Below are 25,026 nucleotides of genomic sequence, written 5' to 3'. Positions count from 1 at the left end.
GGTAGCTTAAAAATAAGAAGGTCTTTTTCCTAATGTTCAGTAACAGTTGCAGGTTTGAATCAAGCTAAAACTTTAATGTGACAGCATTAGAAATAAAACTTATGCAGGACAACAAAGGCCTTTACTGCTATCTGTGCAATCCCAGCGTACACTACTGATGCCTGTGATGACACTTGTCTAGCTCATTATCTTTCATGGGCTTGCACAATCATTGCCTGGCAGTAAATATTTCCAGTGATTAAGATTATGACGCACACTCCGTGTGAACTGTACAACATATTCATCAATAATTGTGTTTTCTCCCTAATTAAAAACAGCAAAGAGAAATGAAAGATGCTAGGAAGTTAGTATCTGAAGTCACAGTCAGACAGGAGAGGCACTTGACTTATTGTCCAGGAACTTGAACAGCCTGGGAACCATTTTCCAAAACTGCTCCGTAGTTTGGTACCTGGTGATTATCAATGATGCATTATAACATGTGATTCAGAGTCGCTTCATACTAAAAATGGTGCTTAGAAAGATTGCCTTGAACTAAGGAATACAGAACGTCTACAATACAGTTTGTATTATAATCAGAAGAATACCTCATTGGTGCCAAAATGATCTTATTTAGTAAAGAAGAGTGCAGCTTTTTGGTGACTTTCAAGCCAGTCCACTCCACTGCTATGGATGTGACAAGACATAGTACAATTCCAAGACAACAGAGAATGCTGAAAATTTTTGAATAAGGAGAATGGTTGAAAATCTAAAAAACAAAGAAAGAACTACCAATTATTCAATGTAAATTATGCTTTAAAATTACTGTAAAAACACAAATGCAGAACTGAAAAATAATGCAAGCAGTAAAAACTTCTACCTTCCCCAAATCTTCCCTAAATTAAGTTGCCAATGATTTTCACCCATGTTAAACCACAATTTGTTAATCCTTCAGAGAGGGGAGTGCTTGAATGAAAAATGAGAGAAATTAGAAATTTAAAATCACAGAATACTATAAAAAAGATTGAGATTTTTTTTGGTAATTTCATCTGAAGGAACAAAACACATCTTCGAAGCATTTATTACAGCTTGGGGATTGGGTCTCATCTTTGAAAGAAAATAGAATACAATAGGTTTTATTTTGAAATATTAATTTCATATTCAAACCCAACATCAATAAAACATCTTTTAGAGATGAAAAGAATGATTCCAGTGAAATCAAACAAAAACCTCCAAACATTCATGCGAGATTACTGGAGGCACTAATTTCCTGTAAAGAAAGCAATCCCAGTTCTAATAAAAACCCTCTGCTATTACTTTGTAAATACAGAGTACCCTGCTAGGTAACACCAGAATCAGTTCCATGTGAAATTCACACAAAGAATAACCAAAATAGTGTGCTTATCATAAAAATCTGGTTTACCATATATTCCAAAACTCGAATAGCAGGGAGAATGCTGCAGTACAGGAGAAAGATAAAAGAGCTGCAATATCAAAATCACTTTAGAGTCCAAGGTCTAGGCAAATCAGTCAAATGATGAAAACGTAGGAGAACAGAAGAACAACAATGAACAAAACTTAATTGTTAGCTTTATTGCACTGTGTTCCCAAACATGCATTAACCTTCAAAATGATTTTGAGCAATAAAGCCACTCCAGTGTGGAATATAGCGTGTTGCATACAAACCTTGGAGTAGATTCTGACAGTGGGAGATCACCACTGGTTAAGTCACAGAAGAAAGGTGAAAGAGACTTGACATACCTCACACTGAGAGCAGTTTTTCATCTCTGGGTTCTTTTCCTCAGAAATGGCGTCTGAGGTCCATTGTGCCAGGCAGTAGTCAATGGCCACCATCACCGTGTGCTTCAGCAGCTGGGACAGAACCAGCAGTGGCAGAAGGAGGATTCCAGCTGCACTGAGGTATTTTCCACAGGCTCTCCAGGGCATCTTTGCTCTCTGATGAAGCACAGAGGACAGGTTGTCTTCATCATCACTTTCTGTTACTTCTTCTGCAACATGCCGGAAAAAAAAGTACAACCTCACTTATTTACTCTCACAGACCTTTCATTGGAACTGGCAAGTGGCAGCCACAGAAGATGAGTTATAATAAAAGATAAAGAATGGCTTAAAATGAAATTATTTACTCAGGCAAACACATATGACTTTGCTAAAGTTAGTAGTAATACATGGTAACAAGACACAAAAAAACGTTTTTTCAGTTTAAAACTGTTAACTTGATTAAAGAAATGCATTTTTTTTTCTAGGTAAAATCTTAAACAAGTGTGCTCAGCTACTGATAGGTTTGGTGCTCACCCAACATACCAACATAAATTATTCAATGTTAATTCATCTCTTGTTACCAAATTGTGTTCAAGTACAATAAAAAACCCTCAGAAGTTTGACAGAAGCTACAACTTCTGAATGTTCGAAACACTGTAGTCTAGACGTAAACTCAATGGATACAGCACTCTTACAATTCATGACCCACCTAAAAAACAATTCTCTTGCCAGTTTACAAGTTGTTAATTCATTCCAATATAATTTAACTGTAAAACAGTAACAAATTGGTACTGGGCCTAAATGGCCTTTTACCTTCATCTTCTTCATCGTCTTTCAGCAGAGCTTCCCGGGAATACATAGTCCTCCGGAGATTCGTTCTTTCCAGAACAGTTTTGCTTTCAATTATAGTCTCCTAAAAAAGGAAGGGCTAGTGTGCTTTCAACCAGAGAATTAATCAAAAAATTACTAACCGTGAAAAAGCTTTTCAATCAGAACATCAGCTAAAAGTAGTGAGAATCTTACAGAAGGCAGTCATAAGTGACTGATATCCCACCGCTATGTAAAACCAAAGGGCATAAATTATATAACTGACATTAATTTCACGTTGTCAGTCCCAGCACTCTCAGAGTCTTGGGTTCCTAACTTGGACAGATATCCCTGCATTAAAAGAACTAAGATGAACATCTAATTAATTTTGTGTTGTAGTATTAAAGAGATTTGGGATTTGGAGGGCCTATTACAAGCACATCTGGAAAAATTTCACCTAATAACATAAATTCAAGTGTATTTTATAGAAACAGTTGTCAGTATCACACATTACCAATGCTTTTCCCCTAAAATAGCCCAATTTAGTATTCCTTAGACAGGAATATTTTGGTAGGACTTCACTATAAGAATAGGCCAGAGTCAAAAATATCAAGGAAGTGTGAGAAGTCCAGATGCAGGAATTTTATCTTACTAAATAAAAGATAAAGGAAACGGTAACAGTAATAGTACATTCATACTAAGTTAGAAATCACACACAGAATGTCAATCCTGACTAATGTTTTCAACCTAAAAAAAAACCTGTCACATTTTTTCACAAATGTTAATTGCCTAGCTCATCAAAAACCTTCTCCAGCTCCTGGTCTTGCCGATTCATTAGTGTCTTCCAGTGTTCAAAAAGTTCAGTCTCAGATTTCTGAATGTCCTTGAGCGTTCCTTCTCTCTGGATGTTGCCATCCTTCATTGCAATTATCTAAAAAGTTAAAAACAGAAGTTGTGGAGTCACATATATCTCTATTTCTTTTAAGGATATGTTGTGCGTGGACAGAGTTTCTCTTTTATAAGAATACTTCTACGAACAAATCAGTCTTTTAAAAACAGATAGTTATCTTTCAACTTTACCCCTTTTACTTAAGGTGCTGCAAAACCAGAAGCTTCCTGCGCTCCAGACTTTCTGAAAGGAAGGTTGCTTTTAAGTAAGAAAAAAGAAGAATGGTGTCCTCTTCAGCAGACAGGAGAATCCATTACTCTTTCTAAATACAAGTCATTAGCAAGATAAGATTTTAGAGTTCTCTTACCTCCTAAAAGGAAAAGGCTTTTAGCAACACGCTGTGTGCAATAAATTTTGCCCTCGTTCAGGCAATTAGATATGAGCATGCTGGCTCCACCGTCTGTTTGATATCATGGACTTGATAAGGAAAAGCTAGGGATTTTGAATCCCTAAAGCTTTTAAAAGCATAAATGGTAGACACAGTCTGAAAAAAAAATAATTATATATGCAAGACAAAGTCTGAAGGGTGTGGTTTCCAGGTTTATATCAGTGCAACCACATTATACACGTAATGTAACTGACTTAACTTTAGATCTGACAAGGAGAATTGGAAAATGAGGCGTGTGGATTGTAAACTCATGTGACATCATTAGAAAATGTTTAATACAGTGTTTATTTTTCTCTCTCCCTGGAAACTCAGAAATTTCAATGGAAGAAAAAAAAAAAAGGAAATATATTCCATTTATTGCTGAGAATTTGCACCAGAGGAAAGGAAGAAAAGCAAATGGATCTTTTTGTGGTCTGTTTATTCAGGAACCCCCTGATTGAATAGGACCCTAAATTCTTCTGAGGATTTTGCTATGAAGCTTTAGGGAGGCCATCACACATATTTCAGATGATATTTTTATTTAGAATTCCTTAAAATAAAACAGAATAAATTATTCCTCCTGCACCACATTGCGTAAAACTTTCTAAGGCTTAATGAGATCTTTGCTTTGGAAAAAAAACACCGAACTCTCTCTTAATAAGCAATTATTAATTATAAACTTGATTACTGCAAACCTTTCCTATCCTACAAGCTGTTTGGAACAGTTTATTTCGTAACACATTACTGAAACCCAGTTAGAAGATACAACAACATTCTCATTGAGTATATCATATAACAAGAGCACCTAGAAATAAATCTGACATTTGGAAAAGAAAATTAAAAAGATTATGCTGACACAATACCCCAGTTGTGCATATTGAAAAAAAGAATGCTGACAATTAAAAAAGAGGAAGCTAAGCCAGAACCTGAAATGCAGGGGAGGAAGACAGAAAATTCCTTTATTCTGAGAGATGCTAACAGCAAAAGCAGAACTGTGTTGAGAACAGCAGTAATTCTTACAGGGAATTCTCATTCTGAGGGACAAGGTCACAGAAGACACCATAAAGGATAAATGCTTCCCACCAAAAACATGACGAGAGCAAGATTAATGTCTATCTGCAACTTTACAGCAAGCCAATATGAAGAACAGAAAGCAGCTGAAATATGATTATTGCTTGAGACAGAATAACTGCTGCTATAGTCTGTGCAAGCTGCAGATGACAGAGAATCCTTGCTAGGAGGCATAACTGCAGTAATCAATCCTTGTGGGCAAGAAAACCTCTGATATGGGCTAGATAACTGCAGGGGAAGTAAGTACAAGGCCAGTGTGAACCAAAGAACTAAAAAAAATCCAACAAACCAAACAGCCTTATCCTATCTGATTTACTTCATCTTAGACATTTGCAACAGCAAAGTGTTAAGAAAGCATACCCTCATTTTTTTCTGTAAACTACAACATACAACAAAGAAACCTAACAGAACACCTGAGGAATAACCATTTCTTAAAAGTTTGTCAACATACAAAAAGGCAAGTAGTCGTTACTGTTATCTACTGCTACCAAATGCATGGAAGTACTCTTTTTCCTTGAATTTCCCTAACAGCACACTGACCATCAGAGCACCTTTTTCTGTGACACCGCAGACAACTTCATAGTAACATCGCAGCCAGAGGCAGTTCATTATGTTACTACAACATTTCACCGTTTTGAGATGAAAAGTTTTCCAATATAAGAATTGCTTTTGGATACTTGATGTATTTTAAATGTGGCCCATTTTCATGAGATTATTAAGTATCAGTTTGAGGAAAATCAGACCTGTTTAGGTGTTCTGTAAAATGGGAATTCCAAAATTATGGCACCCCAACCCCCCTGGCTAACTTTCAAAAGACCTGGGTTATACCAAGACATCTTCTCACTAAACTACCACTTGGTAGAAAGTGGAAGTGAGAGCCTTGTGTGTAGCAGAAATATTTGTGACACTTTCCTGCCTCCTAAAAAAAAAAAAAAAAAAAAAGAAAAGGGAAAAGCATTCTTACCCAGTCAGCATGGGGCAAGTACTGCAGCTTGTGAGTTACTAGCACGACAGTGCGCTTGTCTTCCCGTAGCATTTTCAGGATCCCTTCTTGCATGAGATGGTCACTCAGGTGGATATCCAGTGCAGAAAATGGATCATCCTGTCATGAGGAAAACAGGCCAGCTTTTGGAGTCAACGTTTATAGGATTTAAGGGATCTTATGGATTTTAATACCAGTAAAACCAGTTAGATCAATATAGGAAATTTTAAGAGGTTATCAAAAGATCAAAACTGTTCTTTGGAGCAGTTTTCTTAAGATACCTAACAACAGACCTTGAGCTGTCCTTTTCACAGCAAGTACTGCACAATGACATACAGTAACGTTGGCTGTGTAAATGCCATGATTTCCTGAGCCCTTCTGGGAACTGCTCCTCTCAAATGCCCACGTAACTGCAGTATGTGATTTCTGTTAGACTGAAGACAATGGAGCAACATGCCCTGATATTACCCAAACTGCTTCAGGGACAGTGACAAACAGCAGATTTTTATTTTCTTTATACGTATTTCCTTCTGATTACTTTTTTTTTTTTAATCCATATAATTGAAATCTATTAACAAAGCATCGCAAAAGGAAAAACCTTGGTCTCTTTGATGATCCTGCTCAGATACTTGATTTCTGCCTATATTACCCTCATCTTATTAAAGCAATGAATATGCAATTAATTTAGGAATAAACGAATCTGTACTACATTTTATAAAACTTTTTTTTTACTTAATCCTATTTATATGAAATTATAAAGACATTGTTTCTGCTTGCACTACTGATAATGGCTGTAGGATTTACTTAGTATTAGTATTTCATGTTATGTTATGCTAATACTAGAATTTATTAAAAATCAATTGTTGTTTTCTTTTGTCCAGGTGTTTGTTGAAAATGTAGGGTTGAATTTGGATAAATTCTTCTTTCATTGACTGACATCATCAAAATGATGATGACTTAAAATAACTACATGTTTTTAAGTACTAATATACAGGATTCCTGATTATTTTTGAACGATTAACTGGAAAAATAAGCTTATTTGTAAATGCTTTTATATTGTCAAACCATCAGAGAGTCTGCTACTATGATATTATTGAGTGTCCTGTACAGAAGTTCTGTTGTAAAGCAACAATGGAAAAAAATAAGTTAGGGTCCAATGCCAGCCCTTGCAGCACCCAGCTGCTCTCTGCCTCTGCGTTCTCATCACTGCCTGAAATGCCCTGCCTGTGAAACACCACATCATGATCACCCCAATTACAGGGAAAGCTCTACGTAACCTCCCAGACTTTTAGGTATGACTTCAAATGTGCGTGGCTTTTCTAACTAATCCCATGTAACTCTCATGTCTGGTTGTCATAAAAGCTGGATTCAAAGCTCCTTGAAAACAGTGTTTAAAGAAGGAAGTCTTAATTGGAAAGCCAGCAAGCTCACTAGTAGAGACTGCGTAGGATGCATCTGTTTTCCTACCTACCTTTTAGAGACTGCTCTCACTCCTTTTTCCCTAGTACTTCTATTGAAGTTTGGGCAGGATATACGAAGAGCAGTTCAGGGTGGGAATAAAGCTTAGTTTGTTGCAGAAAGGAAACACCTTTGACACAGGCCAACATTAATTTACGCCTGAGACGGTTTAGGAATTTTATAAATACTGCTGAGACTACTAAATTTTTGGTAACAAAAAATAAGCACAAGGCTCAAAAAGAAACTTCAACAGACTGAGAGGGAAAGCATCAACATTTCAATTTATATGATAATATCCACCTGTCTGCAGCATTTGCAAAATTCTTCTTACCTGCAGTCTAGCTAACAACAGCTATAAAATAAACAGGGGGCATTTAGCTCAGCTCAGTGAAGCACAATGTTCAGTGTGTGTTATCCATGAAATACTCTAAATGCTTACATCTTGTGCTTCTGTTTGCAGCATAAGCATACTGGCACCTACTCACCAAGAACACAACATTTGTCTGCTGGTAAAGTGCTCTCGCTACGCTGATACGTTGGCGCTGCCCTCCAGACAGATTAATTCCCTGGAGATAAGCAAGAAAAAAAACCACAATCAATCAATTATAAAAACATCAACAAAATTTTCATATTCTGATTGAATTATCTAGGAAAAAAAATAGATTTTTTTTTTCAGAAATGTGGGCCTGCAATTCAGCTAGGAGCACAGTATACTAATTGTTAAAGAAGCCAGAGGACTGTGAGCTCCATACATAACAGGGGGTGGGAAATGTGTAATGGCTTGCGGTGACACAATGGTGTAGGCAGCATAGATGTTCTGTAGGCAGTCTAAACTAACCTTCTACTCAAAAGTTCCAGTCTGAAGTCTGACTAACCTATTTTTAATTTATGCTTCTATTTCACCACACTGTATTAGTTCCATTGTATACCGTATGTGTACCACAGCTACTATGGCCAGTCATTGTGAGCTGTGAGATCAGGCCACGCTGCGATGAACATTATGTGCTTGCTACTGCACTTGTTTTGTCCCCTTAGTCCTGCTACCACCCTGCTAAAAGTTACTTATCCTTCCTATGATCCGGGCGCAGCTTCACAAGCACCTTAAGCTCTCATATGCCAATACTGTTGCTAAAGAAGCTACCACCTCTGCTCCCTGCCTCTTTTTCTCACCCCTCTATTTTACCCTTTTTGCCAAAACCCACATTTGTTTAGTGACACAATTAATTTGTTAGAACTAAGGCAAATCAACATGGTAGCCAGTGTGGAGATTACTCATGGAAACGTATCCTTGGTGGTTGCTGTTGGTTAGGTTTGGTTCTGTGTGTGTGCAAGTGCCGCTAAATGTTAGAGCACATTGCTTATGGAATTGTGACTTCTGGTTCCCTTCTCGTCACGCTCTAGTTTCCCCAACGCGATAAGGCTTGGTTTGCTCTTTATTAAACAATTTGCCATTTTTAAAATGAAGGTGCTCTAAAAAATCGATGAATTATTTATTTTTAGGTTATTCACAAAGAAACCAAAATATGCACTGTCTGCAGAACTAGTCAAACATTCTGATAGCAGCACATTTAAATCATGGCATCTCACATAAATGACAGTGTTTCTATGTTTACCAAGCAACAAGCTTTCAGACTAATGACCCAAACGTACACTTAGCTAAAAGATTACCTTTGTTGCCAAATAACCGGTAAGATTTTAAGAACTTGACAAAATAATAAAAAAACTCTACATATTTAAAACAAAAATAGAAGCCCGTAGTTGTTTACTGACCCTCTCTCCAATCTGGGTTTGGTCTCCGTGAGGGAGAATGTCAATATCAGGCTGGAGGGAACAAGCATCAATTACTGCTTTGTACCTGCGGAAACAAAAAAGGTAACACAAAATCCACACAGATACTGCTAAAGAAGCACATTTCCTACCTGCAAAGGAACAAAAATTAACCAGCTGGAAAAATCACACAGTGGAAAACGTGTTTGTTAGCCACTAATTGTTCTAATGGGATCTCTTTCAATCGCAGGCAAGTAAATACCATTTCGGCTAAGAAAAAGCATCTTAGGTCAGCTTCCCAGCTGAATACATTTAATAGCTAAAACCAGGCAAAACAAGAACAACTTCTCCCATAGTGAATTTTTATTGTTTAGCATTTAACTTTCTTTCTGCCCAGAGCCTTTCTTGCTTCTATGTCCAAGGACGACAGAAACAAACAAAAATGTGCGTAGGATGTGAATACACAGTAACCAACTTCTTTCTAGGGTGGTGGGTGGGGGCACGGAATGGAATACCAGCAAGAACTTTTGAATCCTTTAGAATGGTTTTGGTCAATTACAAATAAAAAGATAACCCATCAGTCCTTCGTGATACACCAGATGTAGAAATCTTAAGGAACAATATTCCCACTCTCACACCATTAATATTCTTCTAAGTTAAAATTTGTCAATTTGGGATAAAAAGAAAATACTGCATGCTGCGCAAATATGGAAATGAAAACACTTCCATGCTTAAGGTCAAGTGAGTCTCAACCCTCTCTCTTGTGTCCTTTAAGAAAAGCACAGTCAAAGGGGGACCACCCAGGCCTCAGGGTCTTCTGTTGTGTTCCAGCAGGTGGATTATGTTGGATGCTGGAGTGAGATGGAGACCCACGTGTGAATGGAGGAGTATGCAACACCATTATTTAGCTAAAAGAAAAGTAAAGCACATAACAGTGCTGAAACCTGTTACCTCTGTTTGTTAAAAGAGCTTTCAAATGTGATATTCTCTTCCACTGTTGCATTGAGCAACCAAGGCTTCTGTGATGCATACGCTACCGATCCTCGTTTCCTGGAAAAACAAACAAACCAGGAGTTCCCAGCTTAACAGTGCAGTAGGGGTAATTAGAAACCATTCTTCTTGTAAAGGAAGAAATTTGTACTAAATCTTTAAAAACGCTGCCTTTCTGTTCTGTTCTTTAGGACAATTTCGAACAATACTGCAATTGTTCACCTATCTCAAGAGTTGGTTCTTTTGAATTTCAGTTTGTTCCCCCATTTTCTGCTCTGAAGTGGGCTTTGCAGAGGCCAGCTCCATAAACCTGCTTCTTGAGCAATGCAGATGGCAGGACAAAAAAATTAAATCCCAGCTCTTTTTGGATAGACTAATAAAAATCACTACTTAGGCAACACCTTTCAGGAGAAGTGTTTAAAAAAGATATTTTAAGGTATTTAAAAAAATATAACAACTCCACACATTCGCAAAGGCAATTCTCCCCCAAAACACATTTCTTTTCCCCACTACGAGGAGAACTTGAGTCAGAAGGATTCCATGTACAACACTTTTCTATGTCTATGTGAAGACAAGTAAAGAGAGCACAGGAAAAAAAAAGTTTGCTATTTACCCTTGTGGAATTGCCCCCATCATGTACCATGAAAAGGAACAACTTACCAGAGAATGGCCAACAGGATCTCCCCATGCACGTTTTATTTCGTATGTGTTATTCTTATTGCTACTTAGGAAGTATCTGCCTACTCCTGAGGTAGCAGTGCTTTTGTGGCTATCTATGCTACCAAGGACCTCTAACGGCAGAGCTGGGAGAAAGGCATGATTTTTTAATTAGAGCAACTGATACTGTTGGACAAAATGGACAAACCCATTGGCATATCACTGTTTCTCAAATAAACGGGCCAAAAGAGGGATCATATGCCTTAAAGTGTATCCCGTTTCTTTCCAGCTATATCAGCTAATCCAATAAAAGATACGACCTCTCACCCAAACATAGCCTTTGTCTGCTAGACAGCCATTAATTACAGCAGCCTCTGTCTAGTTGGACCAGAATGCAATTCAAACAAGGAGCTGACAAAACAAACCGGGTGCTTTATTTATCTTTTTTTTTTTTTTTTTTTTAAATCAGGAGTTAAGGTCACTTGCCCTGCTCATTTTTTCAGGTTTTCACCAAGTTTGCTTAGAAACCATTATAGGATCCAATTTTCTTTGATGACCTGAAAGAACACACAGTTATGCTATCCTGGTAGCGTGCTTCCAAGTTCAAATATCCAATCGCTCATTAGAATTTAATTATGCTTTATAAATTCTCTTACAGGAGAACGAAACACAAACAAACAAAAAAAAATCCCCTATGCAGCCCAGCCTGTAGTCTCAAAATCTAATTCAAAGAGCATTCATTTCTGCCCCAGGAGGAAAGCATTTTTTCAATTAGTATGAAATTCTCATCTCAGTGATTGAGAAAAAATTGCTTTGAGCATTCCAAGACGAACATGTATTCCCTTGTCCTTCTTTTTATTGCTTGAAACCGTGCCTTTGCTACTATTAATTCTCAAAGTGATTGAAAAGTTACATCTAATTTTTTTTTTTGAAAAATATTAGCAAAGTTTTGAGGAAAAAGTTTTTAAAGTTTTGTAAAATGTGTTCTTCCTTTCAGCAAAGATACAGGTACTACCTGTAAGATGCACTCCCTGCTGAGAACCAGCACAATGGCTGGGAACATCATTCACACTTGGGCTAAAATTCTGCTTTTAGGCAATCAGTGAGAATTAATTACTGTTAGGAATTTGGGAACAAGCAATGAACTTGCCAGAATTTGTTTAAAAATTTAGAATTTAGTAAACCCATCTAGCATAATCTTAGGTGCAAATTGGATAATCAGGGCAGGTCATATTTTGGCATAAATAGGGAGCTTGCAAGTGCTTGGTTGTATAAGGAATACACAGCACATCTACAGTGCTTCGTACAGTAAACAGGCAGCCAAACAATATTTCTACTGAAACAGTACAATAAACAGTGTCAAACGTCCAGAGAACAAAACATTCTGAAATGGAGTGTGCAACGCTTTCTCTGAAAGCCTGCCATGAATCTACCGAAGATTTTGCGCTCAGAAGACTTCATGCAAATAAATGGCTTAGCAGACAAAGACTTACAAGGAATTTATTATGCGGGTGCAAGTAATAGTCTCTTACCTCTGGGCTGCATAAACAAACATATTTTTATCAGTGGACTGTAATTGTTCTCCTTTGATAACAAATGATAAAATGACCATAGCCTCTTAATTATCACAAAGAGACGGATGGCAAAATCCAACCTTAGAATAAGCAAGGAAACCTTCCCTAAGCTCCCTGGAGAATTAGTGTTTTGATGGGATCAACCCAGTTCATTAATTTAGAACAACATTGTTACAATTAATTTAGACAACATTGTTAAGGTTGCTTGTTTGAAGCTACTGATCTATCTTCACGTTTCACTTTGTAAGTCCAGGAGGCTCGGTATGTATTCAAGATCACTGAAAAAAGACTAGTAATTGGACATTCGGGTGTGTATCTTGGTGCCTTAATAAACCTAGCAACGAGGCTGAAATGTTGGTAATTTCTAAAGGAAAACAGACACACTTCAATGAAGTTACAATGATGGAGGAAATAGTACACTGCAAAGCCATTCCTATGTGTGCTGGATTGATGACTACAGTTTTATCATGATTATTTTGCACAGTTCATGAATTTCTGGTATCAAACAATGACTCAAAATCATATGTTTTTGCCAGTATTAAATGGCAAGGGTCACCTGCTTGTTTTTACTTCTCCCAAATCTCATGGCAGCTGCGTACACAGAGACAGAGACAAACCATTTGGCTTCTAAAGAGGAGCAACTCATTACAAGCAGACACTTTTGAAGACTATTCACATTAGTTTTTAAAGAGTTATACCTGAATTCCATCTCAACAGGAGATTCTTTCTCTGGGCTACAGAAGATAAACACAGGTTATTATTGCTGTAAGTAAAAATACAACAATATAACTGCGTAACAAAAATAAAGCTCTGCTAAGTATGCTGAAGCTCTGTACTACGTGATATTGATCTAAAACCAGCATAGTTAAAGCTCCAGTTTTGACAAGTGTTTTAAACAATACTGCAGCAAGTATTCAGCACCTATGAGAAAATGCTCCAGACCTCACAACATTTTGGCTCGAAATGCTCTATTCTGAGGGCACCAAAATATTCTATAGGATGGTAGTGCAACAAAACCACTATCCTAGTGCATATAACAAACATGACTAAGACTCCCAGATTCTATGATAATGCAAGCAATTGTTTCATATAGTCTGATATTTCCTTTCTTTTTTTAATATGATTACCACACTGTTTTCTATGTTATCTTACTGTTTGTTTTACATCCTCATAATGGTTTCACGTGAATGTCTAATTCTGATCATATTCCTTTTATAGCTTAATGGGTTCAAACAGTTTCACTTTTACTCAGCCCATGAACTGTAGTCTCTCTTATGCAGGAAGAACTATGAGATTTCCAAGAACCCTTTACCATGACATTTTGCTGTTAGGCATATGAAAGTCCCTCTGTCTACAGGCAGATGGGAACAAAATTTTGCAGGACTCAGTCTGACAGCCAGGTAACAAATCTGAAAAGCATGCTAAGCAGGACAGAAGAGATGATAAATCCAAAGAAAAGGCAGTAAAATAGTTGGCGCTTCACAAGAAAATATTCTGGCCAGAAGACATGCACTTTAGCATCAAGTTAATAAAAAGACCACCAGATGACATTTTTTCCTCTGCTGATTTCAGCAGGGAGAATGGTTTGAAACTAAAAGAGGGGAGGCTGAGATTAGATGTTAAGAGGAAAGTCTTTAATCTGAGGCACTGGCACAGTTTGCACAAAGTTGCTGTGGATGCCCCATCCCTGAAGATGTTCAAGGCCAGGTTGGATGGGACTTTGAGCAATGTGATCTAGTGGAAGGCATCCCTTCCCACGGCAGGGGGTTGGAAATGGATGAGTTTTAAGGTCCCTTCCAACCCAAACCATTCTATGATTCTACTGTGATTGACTTAGTAGAAAGCCCAATAATTGCATATAATACCATACCTGACATCTTCCCCCGTCTCGCTGTCAGAAGTACAGCTGCATCACAAACAGAAAGCAAAGATTGTTTACTTAAGTAAGCAAAAGCAATCTGCCCCTGAAAGAAAAACTATTATATTCCACTTAGTGCACAGACTGCAAACAGTATTTATCACAGAGCTGCAGCACAGCATCTGTTCCTTTTTCAGAAATTGCCTTGATTTTAGCAGTCAAAAACTTGGCAGATTTTTTTCCTTATAAACTTGTTAACTTGACTCAACAAATAAAATCACCTCTAGAAGTGCTTTCCTAGAAGTGCTGACAGACCTGAAAAATTCAGACGTGATAAGAATGGAGTTCCATTAAAAAAGATGACATTTTCAAGTAAAACCAACAGATAATTTGTGATACTGTTTTTCCATGACAGTAGCTGCACCTTTGCAGTTCCTATAACAGGTTAGTTTGAAGCCCAAATCAGATGACTTCAGCATGCTGCACGCTGTAGCAGCACTAGTCTTTGGAGCTGTGTCTGTGTGAGGAAGCGTGGGCAGGTCTGAGGGATGAACAGTTTTTGGTTTTGCTGCTTTTCGGCATGTGCCAAGATGCTCACAGACGCAGCTCTTTGACAGGATGACTGACCGTCCTTATTACTGAAGCTAAAATCGCTTCCATTGAAAAAGAATGAAAAATCTGTCTTGAATGATATAAACAAAATGAGGAGGAGCACAGCTCTTCATGCTTTAAAGGGAACAGTCTCATTAACTTTATGCTAGCACTACTTGCTCATAAATCCCCAGGCAGGAGAATTATACCCACAGTTTAAAAAGTCAGTTTGAGACACTTCCAAAAAGTTAATGCATAGTAAAGCAGTGACTGTATCTAAATTCAATTCACTGTAGAATATGAGAGCCAGCTCACACTAGTACCTTTGCTCTGAAGGTTAGAGTACTGAACCAAGCTATTCATTTAAATAAAATCAAATTAAGTTTTTGAAAACGCCAACAGATGCATCTTTATAAAAATCTATGTTCTTTTTAGGCATCAAGATCACTTCAATATGTTGTCATTTGATGGAAACAGTCAACTGCACATTGAGTACAGAAGGAAGAAGGTTGTTCATCTACTGTGAACAACCTTGATGAATCTACTACTTCTCTCACATTATAAGGACTCCAGATTCACTTGAGTGCATATGTTTTGTTTAGAAACAAATGACATAATGTTGAGCAAAATATTTCTCCCTTAGGTCCACCTTCTGATATTATTTACTCCAAAAAGACTAGTATCTTATACTACTCGAACTAGCACTATTTAAAGTGTGATACTACCCAGAAGAAATCAGCATGGGGTACACTACTATTTACTCAGTAACCAGTCAAATCGATACTATTTACTATGCGTTCAGAATGTAAATAATGATTTCTCTATTTTTATAATCTCTAGCAGTATTATAAAATATTTATGCCACAGATGCTCTCAGCCTGCTTTGGGAAGTGGGCAGTAATCTGAGTTGGATCTTCTAGGCACACACTACAATACAAATAACTAAATACAATAAAAAATGAGCCACTGCTAACTTTCAATTAGCCACTTCCTAGTCCAGAAACAAATTATTACTGTAATTTTTAAAGGTTTTGAAATAAACCATTTTACAGGAAGCAAATAAAGATGATATACAGTTAATCCTATTTTATCGATAGAGCATGGAAGCACAGAGGAGGGAAATGACTTGTCCAAGGTTATCCATTAGACCAAGGGAAGGGCCAGGAATAGAACCCAGATTTCCTGAGCACTGAGTGACATGTCAGCAGGATATATCCTTCACATTCATAGCTGTGACCTTGGAGGAAAGGAAGGGGAAGGAAATGTGAAATGAAATAATTCGGGACTATTCTGTAACATCTAAGCACTTATCTCATCCTGAGGAAATAAACATAACAAAGATTTTACTGATTTTGGTGATACATGTTACTGGATGAGCTAAGGCTACAAGGTTTGGTGATTACTTGATAAAATCACTCGCCTTGGATCTGGGATAATGTTGCATGTACCTGGTCAGGCATTTGTATTTTCTTATCAAATTAGGGAGCTCTCATCTGGCAGCTTTACAACACAGGTGTGCAGCCTACACTGAATACATCCATCACTCTGATTAGACCACTACACATCACAGCAGCTCTGGAAAGTGACAAAAATAATCTGTCCCAGTGCAGCCAGCAGTTACAGTGCTAAGATTGTTTCAGCTGCAAGTCCCTTTACACTTATCTGACAGATAGCAAAGCAAATGTGATAAGAACTGAATTTTACCTTGTGATACTTTGGCACACACAGAAGATAGGAAAACCCATTCTGACCTTTACGCTGTTGTGAAACACATGCTTCTAAACAAATGCTATTTAAAAACACAGTCTGATCAGAACTATCATGTCATCTGTTTTAGTTTAGCATCAGACATTCAAATTACACTTCTTAATCATGTTATGTCATCTATAAAAAATTGCAGCCTTGCTGAAATGAAATTAGTTCACTTAATAAGGCTGCAGGGATTCTGTACTGTTCCTAGCCATATTCTGATTTTCTGTTTAGGGATGTTTGTTTTAATGGGTACATCTCCCTATTCCAGAACTTTGGCATCTGTTCTTCTCTCTTTCGCAAGCCACAGGGGTCACCTTCCTACATTTCATTTCCCCCACCTATAAAACGGGAGACCCTCCTCCCTTGTACTAGTAAACTGTGCGTAGTTCTGAGCTGGGTGACTGACTTAGCCATGAAGGCTGAATATAAATAATATCTTTACAAGCATTCCAGGAATTTTTTGAGAATTGTTTCAAAATCAGTGCAGAAAACATTAGGTGACAATACCCCTCTGTCCATCAGAGTAACTATGGGTTGTATTGTTGCCATTCCTTCTTTCCCATTCATTTTGAAATAAAATTCTTTTTCTAGATTCGTCTGCACCTCGTCAAGCTTTACCAACAAATAATTGCTGATTACCCATAAATTTCAGATTATTCAAGCAGATTATGTCAAGCTTTATCAACAAATAATTGTATCCCAGAAGGTAAAGATCAGACAATGGGCTAGAGATGGCAGCAATTCCCAGAAAATACATACAGGAGTTGCAATACATTATACAATCTGCCATTTAGTGTAAGGGTTAAAAGAGCAAGCCCTAGCAGCACAGCTGTTGGAGTTTAGTCGCATTTTTCCTCCCTTCATGGCCAGGACAAAAGTTAGACAGAAGTACAGACTATATCTGCCTGTTGGAGCACAGCTGCTGTGTCCCCTTGAGGAAGGAGAGAAGGACGTGACCATCTCCCTCTTGTCAAATTAAGCAGGATGATCCTGTGGGGGGTATATCCTGAGATCACTGCCACTTATAAAATGTTCTCCATTTCTCACGTATTAGACCTGTGCTGGGATGGAGCACACATCTAGAGGCACAGCCAAGGACCTCTCCTAGTGAGGAGGTGCCTCTTAACAGTGCTGTTCAAAATCTTGCTGCTCAAGCCTTAAAGTAGAAATGCCATTCTGTAGCAGCACAACATTTCAGATACTTAATTCTGTTTCTGAAGTATGATTTCATGCACGTAACATTGCTGGAGTGCCAAATGCGCATCTATTCCACCAAGAGGAAAGGGTGGATCATTTGAGCCTGGCAGGGGGTTCTTTCTGATGTGCTCTCCTACTATTAGGGTAAGTTGTTTTCCTCTTGCCTGTGCACCTATAAAATCCTGGATCCCCAAACCAGGTTCCCAGGACAGAATTTTGGTCTTTTGTGCATTACTACTCAACTCAAGTTTGAATTTTTAAATAGTACTACCTGCTCCAGAATATGTTGCCAGAGATCTTCTGCATCTCACCAAGTATGGCTAGCAAGAGAGATGACTTACCACAGCCAACCTGTCCTACAATCATCGTTAGCTGACCTGCAAGAGAGGGGAACACACATAAGCTTCGGATTTTCCAAATGCTTGTGAAAAAGCATCTTACTCTGTATATCTGATGTCATTTTGTACCTTGGGGGATTCGGATATCAATGTTGGACAATGCTGGAGGACCTTCAGGCGTCCAAGTGAAAAATCCATTTGTGATCTATGCCAAGATGGCGAGAAATAAGAAACAGAAAACCAGCGTTAGACTGACTTTTTTTTTCTTTTAGTAAAGGTATAAAGACACATCTATTATGAGCAGTTAGCCTTTACTCAGTGAAGGAAACAGGTTTTCAAGTGACTGATTTTCTAGAGGTCTGTATTCTGTGCAACAATCTCTGAACTCAAGAAAGCACAGCAATAAGATAATTGTGGAAAAGGGGGAAAAAGTTGATCTTTAGTGTTTGTTTTGTCATTCATAAGGTGGGCACATAAAATAAGTGAAATGATGACTAAATTACATACAGGACCACGGTTTGCACTCTGCAAAGCACTGAATGTCAGTCTAGACACGTCGCAGTATATAACACAATTATATGGTCTGCATTCTGAGTTGATTTGCAGAATTGTCCTCAAAAATTGCATGTTGTTGCCTATTACAATATTTTCCTTTATATTTCTGATACGATTCTCAGATGATGTAGTATTCTTTGGATATAAGCCATCTTTTTATTTAAAAAGACTACCAACAAGGCACAGGTCTGTTCAGGATTTTAACTGGAGATTTCCACTGGATACTGTGAAAAATGGGAGAGGAGACAATTTTACAGATCTGTATTTATACAGCATTCTCTTCTCTCGCTTTTTCAGAAGCACTGAAGCTCTCAAAGCCTTCCAGCAACATAAGGTACAACATTTTTTGACATGAGAAAAGAGTGGAATGGGACACTTCTATCCTACCCTGGAGCTAACTTCCACTGGAGAAAAAAATGATGGCTTTATCTTGGAAAAAATAAACAAACAAACAAACTTGAAAGAATAAGCAGAAGAAAATATTGCACTGCTCCCTCTAGATTAACGAAACCAGCCAGAGAATCCCCTCTCAAAAAGTGCCCCCTCAGGGGCAATAAACTGCAGACAGACAGCACCCAATAACTGCAGAATTGCTGGCCCCAAGTGCAGCCGGTGACAATGATGTCAGCAGATGGAGCCAAAGATTATATCTGGTCCTCAGATATTCAAGGTCTTAAAAATACCATCCTCAGAGCTTACTGCTCTGGCCCTCCTTTGTCATCACTCCAGGCTGATCTTTTGATCTACCTGTCTATTCCTCCTCCCCACCCAACATCAATAGCCCTTACACTTTCCCGCACCAAAGCAGGATGTTAGACAACAGCCTCCAAAGAACCCTGGAAACACTAACCAGTTGTCCCACTTAGACCCACGAAACTGAATTATTCATTCTTTTGTGCCAGAAATGCAAATGTAATAGTAGACTTCCTAAATAAACAGCATCATCTGTATAACAGCCATCAGGATTTTTATTATTTCTGGCCATTTCTACAGATAATCAAAAATATCAGTCTTCCAACTGGCATCGACAATTTTAACTTTTCCTCAAAGAAGCTGGAAATTCTTGTCATGAAAACACGGCTAATAATGTGAACATTGCCAGTGTAAATTTGCTGAGTGAAATCTAGAGGGATATACATAACTAATCACAACATAAAGGCCAGCAGGCAGTTCTGAGAATGGAAAGCATAGAAAGAAAGGTGAGATTAATCTTTGGTACAAGCGTCTGACAGCTTCACGTCAGAAGTTCCTTCTTGAATTTGAAACTCGGCTATCAGAATACAAAAGTGACTATTAATGAGCCATAGTAACTGTTATTAGAGTGACCTTCATATCACCTTTACACAAAAATCATCTGCTTCTGTGATATTAATTGGTCTTCTCGTATGAGAGCTGTAACTGTTCCAGTCCTCCCTGGCAGGCCTCTTGCGGTTAACAACTTTGAGTGGCTGTGAAAAACCAGAAAGACAAAAATACACAGTAAGTGGTGGCGGTACCAGCAAAGTGCCCTAAACATGAGCAGTCATGTTATCACCTATGTAGTACAGGGTACTGAAATGAGTTTTTGCAATTGCATAAAATAATCAGAAGGAAGTAGAAAAGCAGAAAAACTACTCTGGGTACACACGACTACCCACTTCACCTGCAATTAGACATTATTACTCACCACTGCCTGGTATTTGCTGTGATTATCTGCACTTCTTAGCTCTGGACATTTATCATGCTCTTCTCCAATCTCTTCACTTGACAGGAATTCACTCAGTTTCTGCACACTGAGAGGGAAACAGAATTACAGCTCAATCCAGAATGCAAAACTTTTGTTCACTCTAATGTTTATTGCAGAGAATCCCTTCAAGTACTTCAGCCATTGTCTGCTGTGTGGTTTATCTGTTTCCATTTTGTTACAGGTCTATGAAAATGTTTCATGAGATGTTACTGCATAGAAGTTGACAAAACATGCTCTGTTGCCTACTAAGGACTATGATTCTTCCATGGTTTATGCAAATGCTTCTCAGGTCTTTCCTCTTCTGATGCCACCAGATAAATTACACAAGATTTTGTCAGGTATTTGGTGTGACAAAGACTAGCCCCAGCCAAAGATGGTTTTGAAGAAGTGGAGTGCAGTGGATGTGCAGAAGTAGAATTAATGTCATTTATGTTACCAAAGTACTGCACAGCCATTTCTCCTGAACAAACACTAGGAATCTGAAGAAATCTGTATGCCATGAGCTGAAATCAATCCTTTACAAGGAATATGAAGTGTATGAGATAACATGAAAAAGGAGCATACCTTAACAGAAGAGTATTCAACACATGAGATAGAAAAGGAATGCTAACAGCAGCCCCAAAGAAGAATGTACAAAATCTTCCCAAGCTGTTTAACATTTAATTAACTAAGAGATAATGTGCCTTTTTAATGATATTTAACAGAGTATAACATCACTTTCATCTCTTTACCCGACTTTATAAAATTTATGTCTAATCTACTCACAGGGCAAGCAAATGAAATTTGTAAAGTGGATTGAACACTGAACTTAGTGTCAAAGAGGCTCAATTAGCTGCAAATAAGTTAACTATCAGTATTCAAAACTATAAAGTGATGGAAGGCCCAAAATTTTAAAGAATAAATTTATAGAGGATGACTGAAATAACTGATTTCAATATTTAGCCTACAGCTAATTGGAAAGCAACAGGCAGCCTATGCCACCGCAGCACAGTGCAATCTGCCTGCCTGTCTGTATGCGAGTTAAAAAATAATAGTTAATAATCAGCATTTATTTTCCTCTACTGGGAATTCCTTCTTCCGAAGGAGATTTAATTTCTTTTGAGAGCCTCACGGGATGCTCTGCTGGTGCAAAAGCAGTGCTTGGACCACAGCACTGTAAGCAGAGACTGAGGGCAGCAAGGGCCTTCCTGGGGAAGAATTTGTTCATCAGGTTTTCTGTCAATCCACTGCGGGTGGATTTGCCGAGGATTAAGTAAGGAGTAAGTAATTCAGGCCCAATGTTGGACCACAAATTCTTAATGTTAAGGTCTGTTAAAAGAAGAAATGAGAAGCCTCAGAGATACTCTTACCTATTTGCACAAAGCTCTAGGACATGGGGATAGGAATGATCTTGACTTTCTTTGTTCAACGAGCCAGACATTTAACAGAACATTTTGAGTGTCTTTAAATGGACCAAATGATGGTTTAGCTATTGCCTACACGGGATTGGAATGCAGCTGCACCTACTTTCTTTACAGGCAAACTACATTGACATTTGAATAATTGCTCTAAAGTTGTAAAGATCAGATACAAAAGCCCTCTCTGTATCTGCTCCAGGATCTAGAAAAGGAAGAAGAAAAGACATCCAACATATTCTTGCAACATGCATACCTAAACACCTTTATAACACCTTAATAAATACCTTTATTAAGCCGCAGGATAGTTTGATTTGTGCAGCAAGGTGGCTGTACTCAAAACGCCAAGACGTTTCCCTGCAAGCACTCTGCCTAATTCTCTGCTTAAATCCAATATTGCTGCTCCTGTAGCTATCACTGAAGGAATGCAGTGACTTACAGCTGCGAGAGAGAACTGTTTGTTAGAGGCACCAGCTCGCACTTCAGGGTGTCACACCGTTCTACACTCTTACAGAATAATAATTAAAAAACAAGTATGTTCTCTGCAGAACTCCAGCTGACACAGCAGTTTCACCAGAATTCCAGTATCTCCACTGAGGAACTTATTTTTAACTCACCCACTAGAGGTATTGATTAAAACACAGTTATTTGCACAGCTGACTGAAAAAGCAGTTTCATATTAAAGCCAGTAAAATATATAATGCCACTCTCGCTACTTGACCTTTGCTGATGGGAAATTGTACACTGTAGTCTTTGTCCTTGAAGACCTCACATTTAAGAAATACATCAATTGGCTGCTGAAATTTTCAGTAGCACAAATATGTATTAAAAGTACTTTTCAGAGAGAACAGAATTTCTTACCTTCATAAAGGCTTTTCAGCAGTTCCCTCTCTCAACAGAAGCGAACACCCTAACCCCATAACTTGGAAATTTTATAGTGACCCTATGTAGAACATAAGCTTTAAGTCTCTTCTATCACTGGAAAGAATCCCAGTGTTGTTCCAATAGTGTCAGTGGCAATCCATGATGATGCTTTTCAATTGGGCACATATGTATGGATAAAAAGACACTGACAAGTTTATTTGTAGAGATTCTTCTCTTTATGAGCAGCTGGCATCAGAGATTCTGGCCAACGGTAACAGAGCAGTGATTGTGAAGTGCCTGAGATGCAAAGCCAGCAACACACTCTCAACATCCTTTTGCATGCGGGTTCCACTTCTGGTTCATCTGCTGCTTCACTTAGTTGCTTCCTTTCTGTCAGCACAGGGTAAGTTGTCTTGAACGCTTGCTAAAACCAATTAGAATATCTCAGCCTAACAAAAGCTCAGTTATGGCTTTGTAAAGTTAGATTACCTTTATCTGATCCTATTGATCAGCTAGTTATTAGCAGCAAGGTGTAACAACAGGTATAACATTAATTGTACTCAACTGGCCCAAACACAGCTTTTTAGTATCTGTTTGCTTTTTCACATTTCCCAAGCTATTTAAGCAAGCACGTGTTTGCACAGGTTGAAAGTATCTGACGCGTGCTTCCAAAGGACTGCACCGAAGGTTGGGGTATGCAGAAGACCCATGCAGAGCAGCACCAGTAGCACTTGGGAGCAATGCACTCTGAACACTAAGTGAACTACTCAGGTACAGATAGCCAAGAAGACAGGGCTCGTGTCAGCTTTGTCACACAAATTTAACTAGGGGGCTCCTGCCTGCATTCCAAATGCCAGGGCAATAGCCTGCTTACAAGAAACTAAGTGCAGAATCACTCATGGCTAGCAACAATTAATACTTGATTGATACTAATTGTTCTGGCATTGATACTGTGGCATTAACAGGCACAGAACTGGTTGACAAAAAAAAATAAAAATCCTTACACAAGCCAAAATAAATGCCCATTACCAGTATTGGCCCCCAGATACTTTACTGGCTGCAATCTTTGCCTGACAATTTGCCATGGCTCTAGGGACAACCGTGGTGCCTGCAAAATGTTTCCTGCCAGCCACTGATGCTCTCAGGTTTCACACGTGTTATGAGAGAGGATGCAGCTGTGACTTTGCACCGTCAGGGAATTTCTAGACAGTGAGGGCAATATCAGCTTCCTGCTGTAGTCTCCTTTACATCTCCAAAGTGACACAAACGCAATTAAGCTAGGCAATTAATACAGCTATCTGCCCCATACTTTGGACAAGCTATATCTGAGATCACAAGTAGGTATAATAAAGTAAGAAGCCCATACTCTCTCCTCATTCCTTATCAGTTGTGTAGGGTTACACTGAATAAGGAAAGTATTGGATTTTTTTCTTTTTTTAAACACAGATTTGCTGATATTCAAAGAAAAACTTCCAGTGAAACATGAGTTATACCAAAAAAAAGACTCAAGTACTGGTTATTATTTCAGGTTTTGTATGCGCAGGCTAATGTGCTCATAAGAGAGTCAAAATTCATCCAGTCTGGAAGAGACATTTAGTCATCAGCTTACTCCTACACTTAACATTGCAATTTTTGTGTCTACAGCATTGTGGCTTGGCTTCTGTTGTTTTTGTTTTTGTTTTTTTAAGTCTAACTCTCGACCAAGAGGCCATCTCTCACATAGACAGTTGGTGGGAGAGCACTGCTGAACACTGAAATACAGGTTCTTCTAGGATTATCTTTTTTCCTTTCTACATGCTTCATGTGGGTGGAAACATTTGGGTAAGTTACAAAATGAAATCTTCAGTAAGCTTTCACCTCCTTTTTTGTTACCACGTACGCATTGCATGTGGTACCGGCACATCTCAGCCTGTTCCACGTAACAAAGCAGTAGCCATAGGCCATAAAACATTGGTTGTGACAACTGCACCAGCAAAAGAAACCAGCCTGCATGCTACAACCAAGGGCAACGCACATGGCAAAAGCTAGGGAAGCAAATTACAAAACCCACTGATAAATAGGTGCCATGTTATTTCTAAATTTTTAATTGGATGACGGAACAATAGCCATAGCTTCAAAAGTCAGAGAGATGGGAACAAAGACATTCATTTTACAGTTCTCACCTTACTAATGCTTTGACAGTGGATCTGACCACACTGGAGAGCAGGAACAACGGAGACACAAGAATGTGAAACAGGGAGATAGAGGCAAATGCCACAGCTGGGGTGAAGTCAGCCTTTCTTGTCAGATGAGCGTGGACTACAAATGTCTACAAAGATACAGACGTTATCATCAGCATTTAGCCATAAAGGAAATGCACAAAGACCTTGCATTT

The 25,026-nt window shown here is 38.3% G+C and overlaps 1 protein-coding gene across 1 annotated transcript in view; it reads right to left on the bottom strand.

The window, feature by feature from the left end:
- Window positions 1-25,026, bottom strand: part of ABCC8 (ATP binding cassette subfamily C member 8) — a 73,733-nt gene that overhangs the window by 17,696 nt on the left and 31,011 nt on the right. The window contains exons 12-26 of the mRNA XM_072039289.1: window positions 24,815-24,960; window positions 20,335-20,440; window positions 20,006-20,116; window positions 18,243-18,318; window positions 18,047-18,152; window positions 14,248-14,283; window positions 13,076-13,111; window positions 10,108-10,206; window positions 9,160-9,244; window positions 7,875-7,955; window positions 5,914-6,051; window positions 3,368-3,493; window positions 2,569-2,668; window positions 1,738-1,985; window positions 585-745 (exon numbers count right to left, since the gene is read on the bottom strand). Coding sequence (XP_071895390.1) covers window positions 585-745; window positions 1,738-1,985; window positions 2,569-2,668; window positions 3,368-3,493; window positions 5,914-6,051; window positions 7,875-7,955; window positions 9,160-9,244; window positions 10,108-10,206; window positions 13,076-13,111; window positions 14,248-14,283; window positions 18,047-18,152; window positions 18,243-18,318; window positions 20,006-20,116; window positions 20,335-20,440; window positions 24,815-24,960 — 1,655 coding nt within the window. The remainder of the gene's footprint in view (window positions 1-584; window positions 746-1,737; window positions 1,986-2,568; window positions 2,669-3,367; window positions 3,494-5,913; window positions 6,052-7,874; window positions 7,956-9,159; window positions 9,245-10,107; window positions 10,207-13,075; window positions 13,112-14,247; window positions 14,284-18,046; window positions 18,153-18,242; window positions 18,319-20,005; window positions 20,117-20,334; window positions 20,441-24,814; window positions 24,961-25,026) is intronic.

The sequence above is a fragment of the Anas platyrhynchos genome, chromosome 5 (genome assembly GCF_047663525.1).
Source record: "Anas platyrhynchos isolate ZD024472 breed Pekin duck chromosome 5, IASCAAS_PekinDuck_T2T, whole genome shotgun sequence".
NCBI classification, from domain to species: Eukaryota; Metazoa; Chordata; class Aves; order Anseriformes; family Anatidae; genus Anas; species Anas platyrhynchos.
The sequence above is the reverse complement of the archived record's forward strand: the minus strand, read 5'-3'. Positions and strand labels throughout refer to the sequence as shown.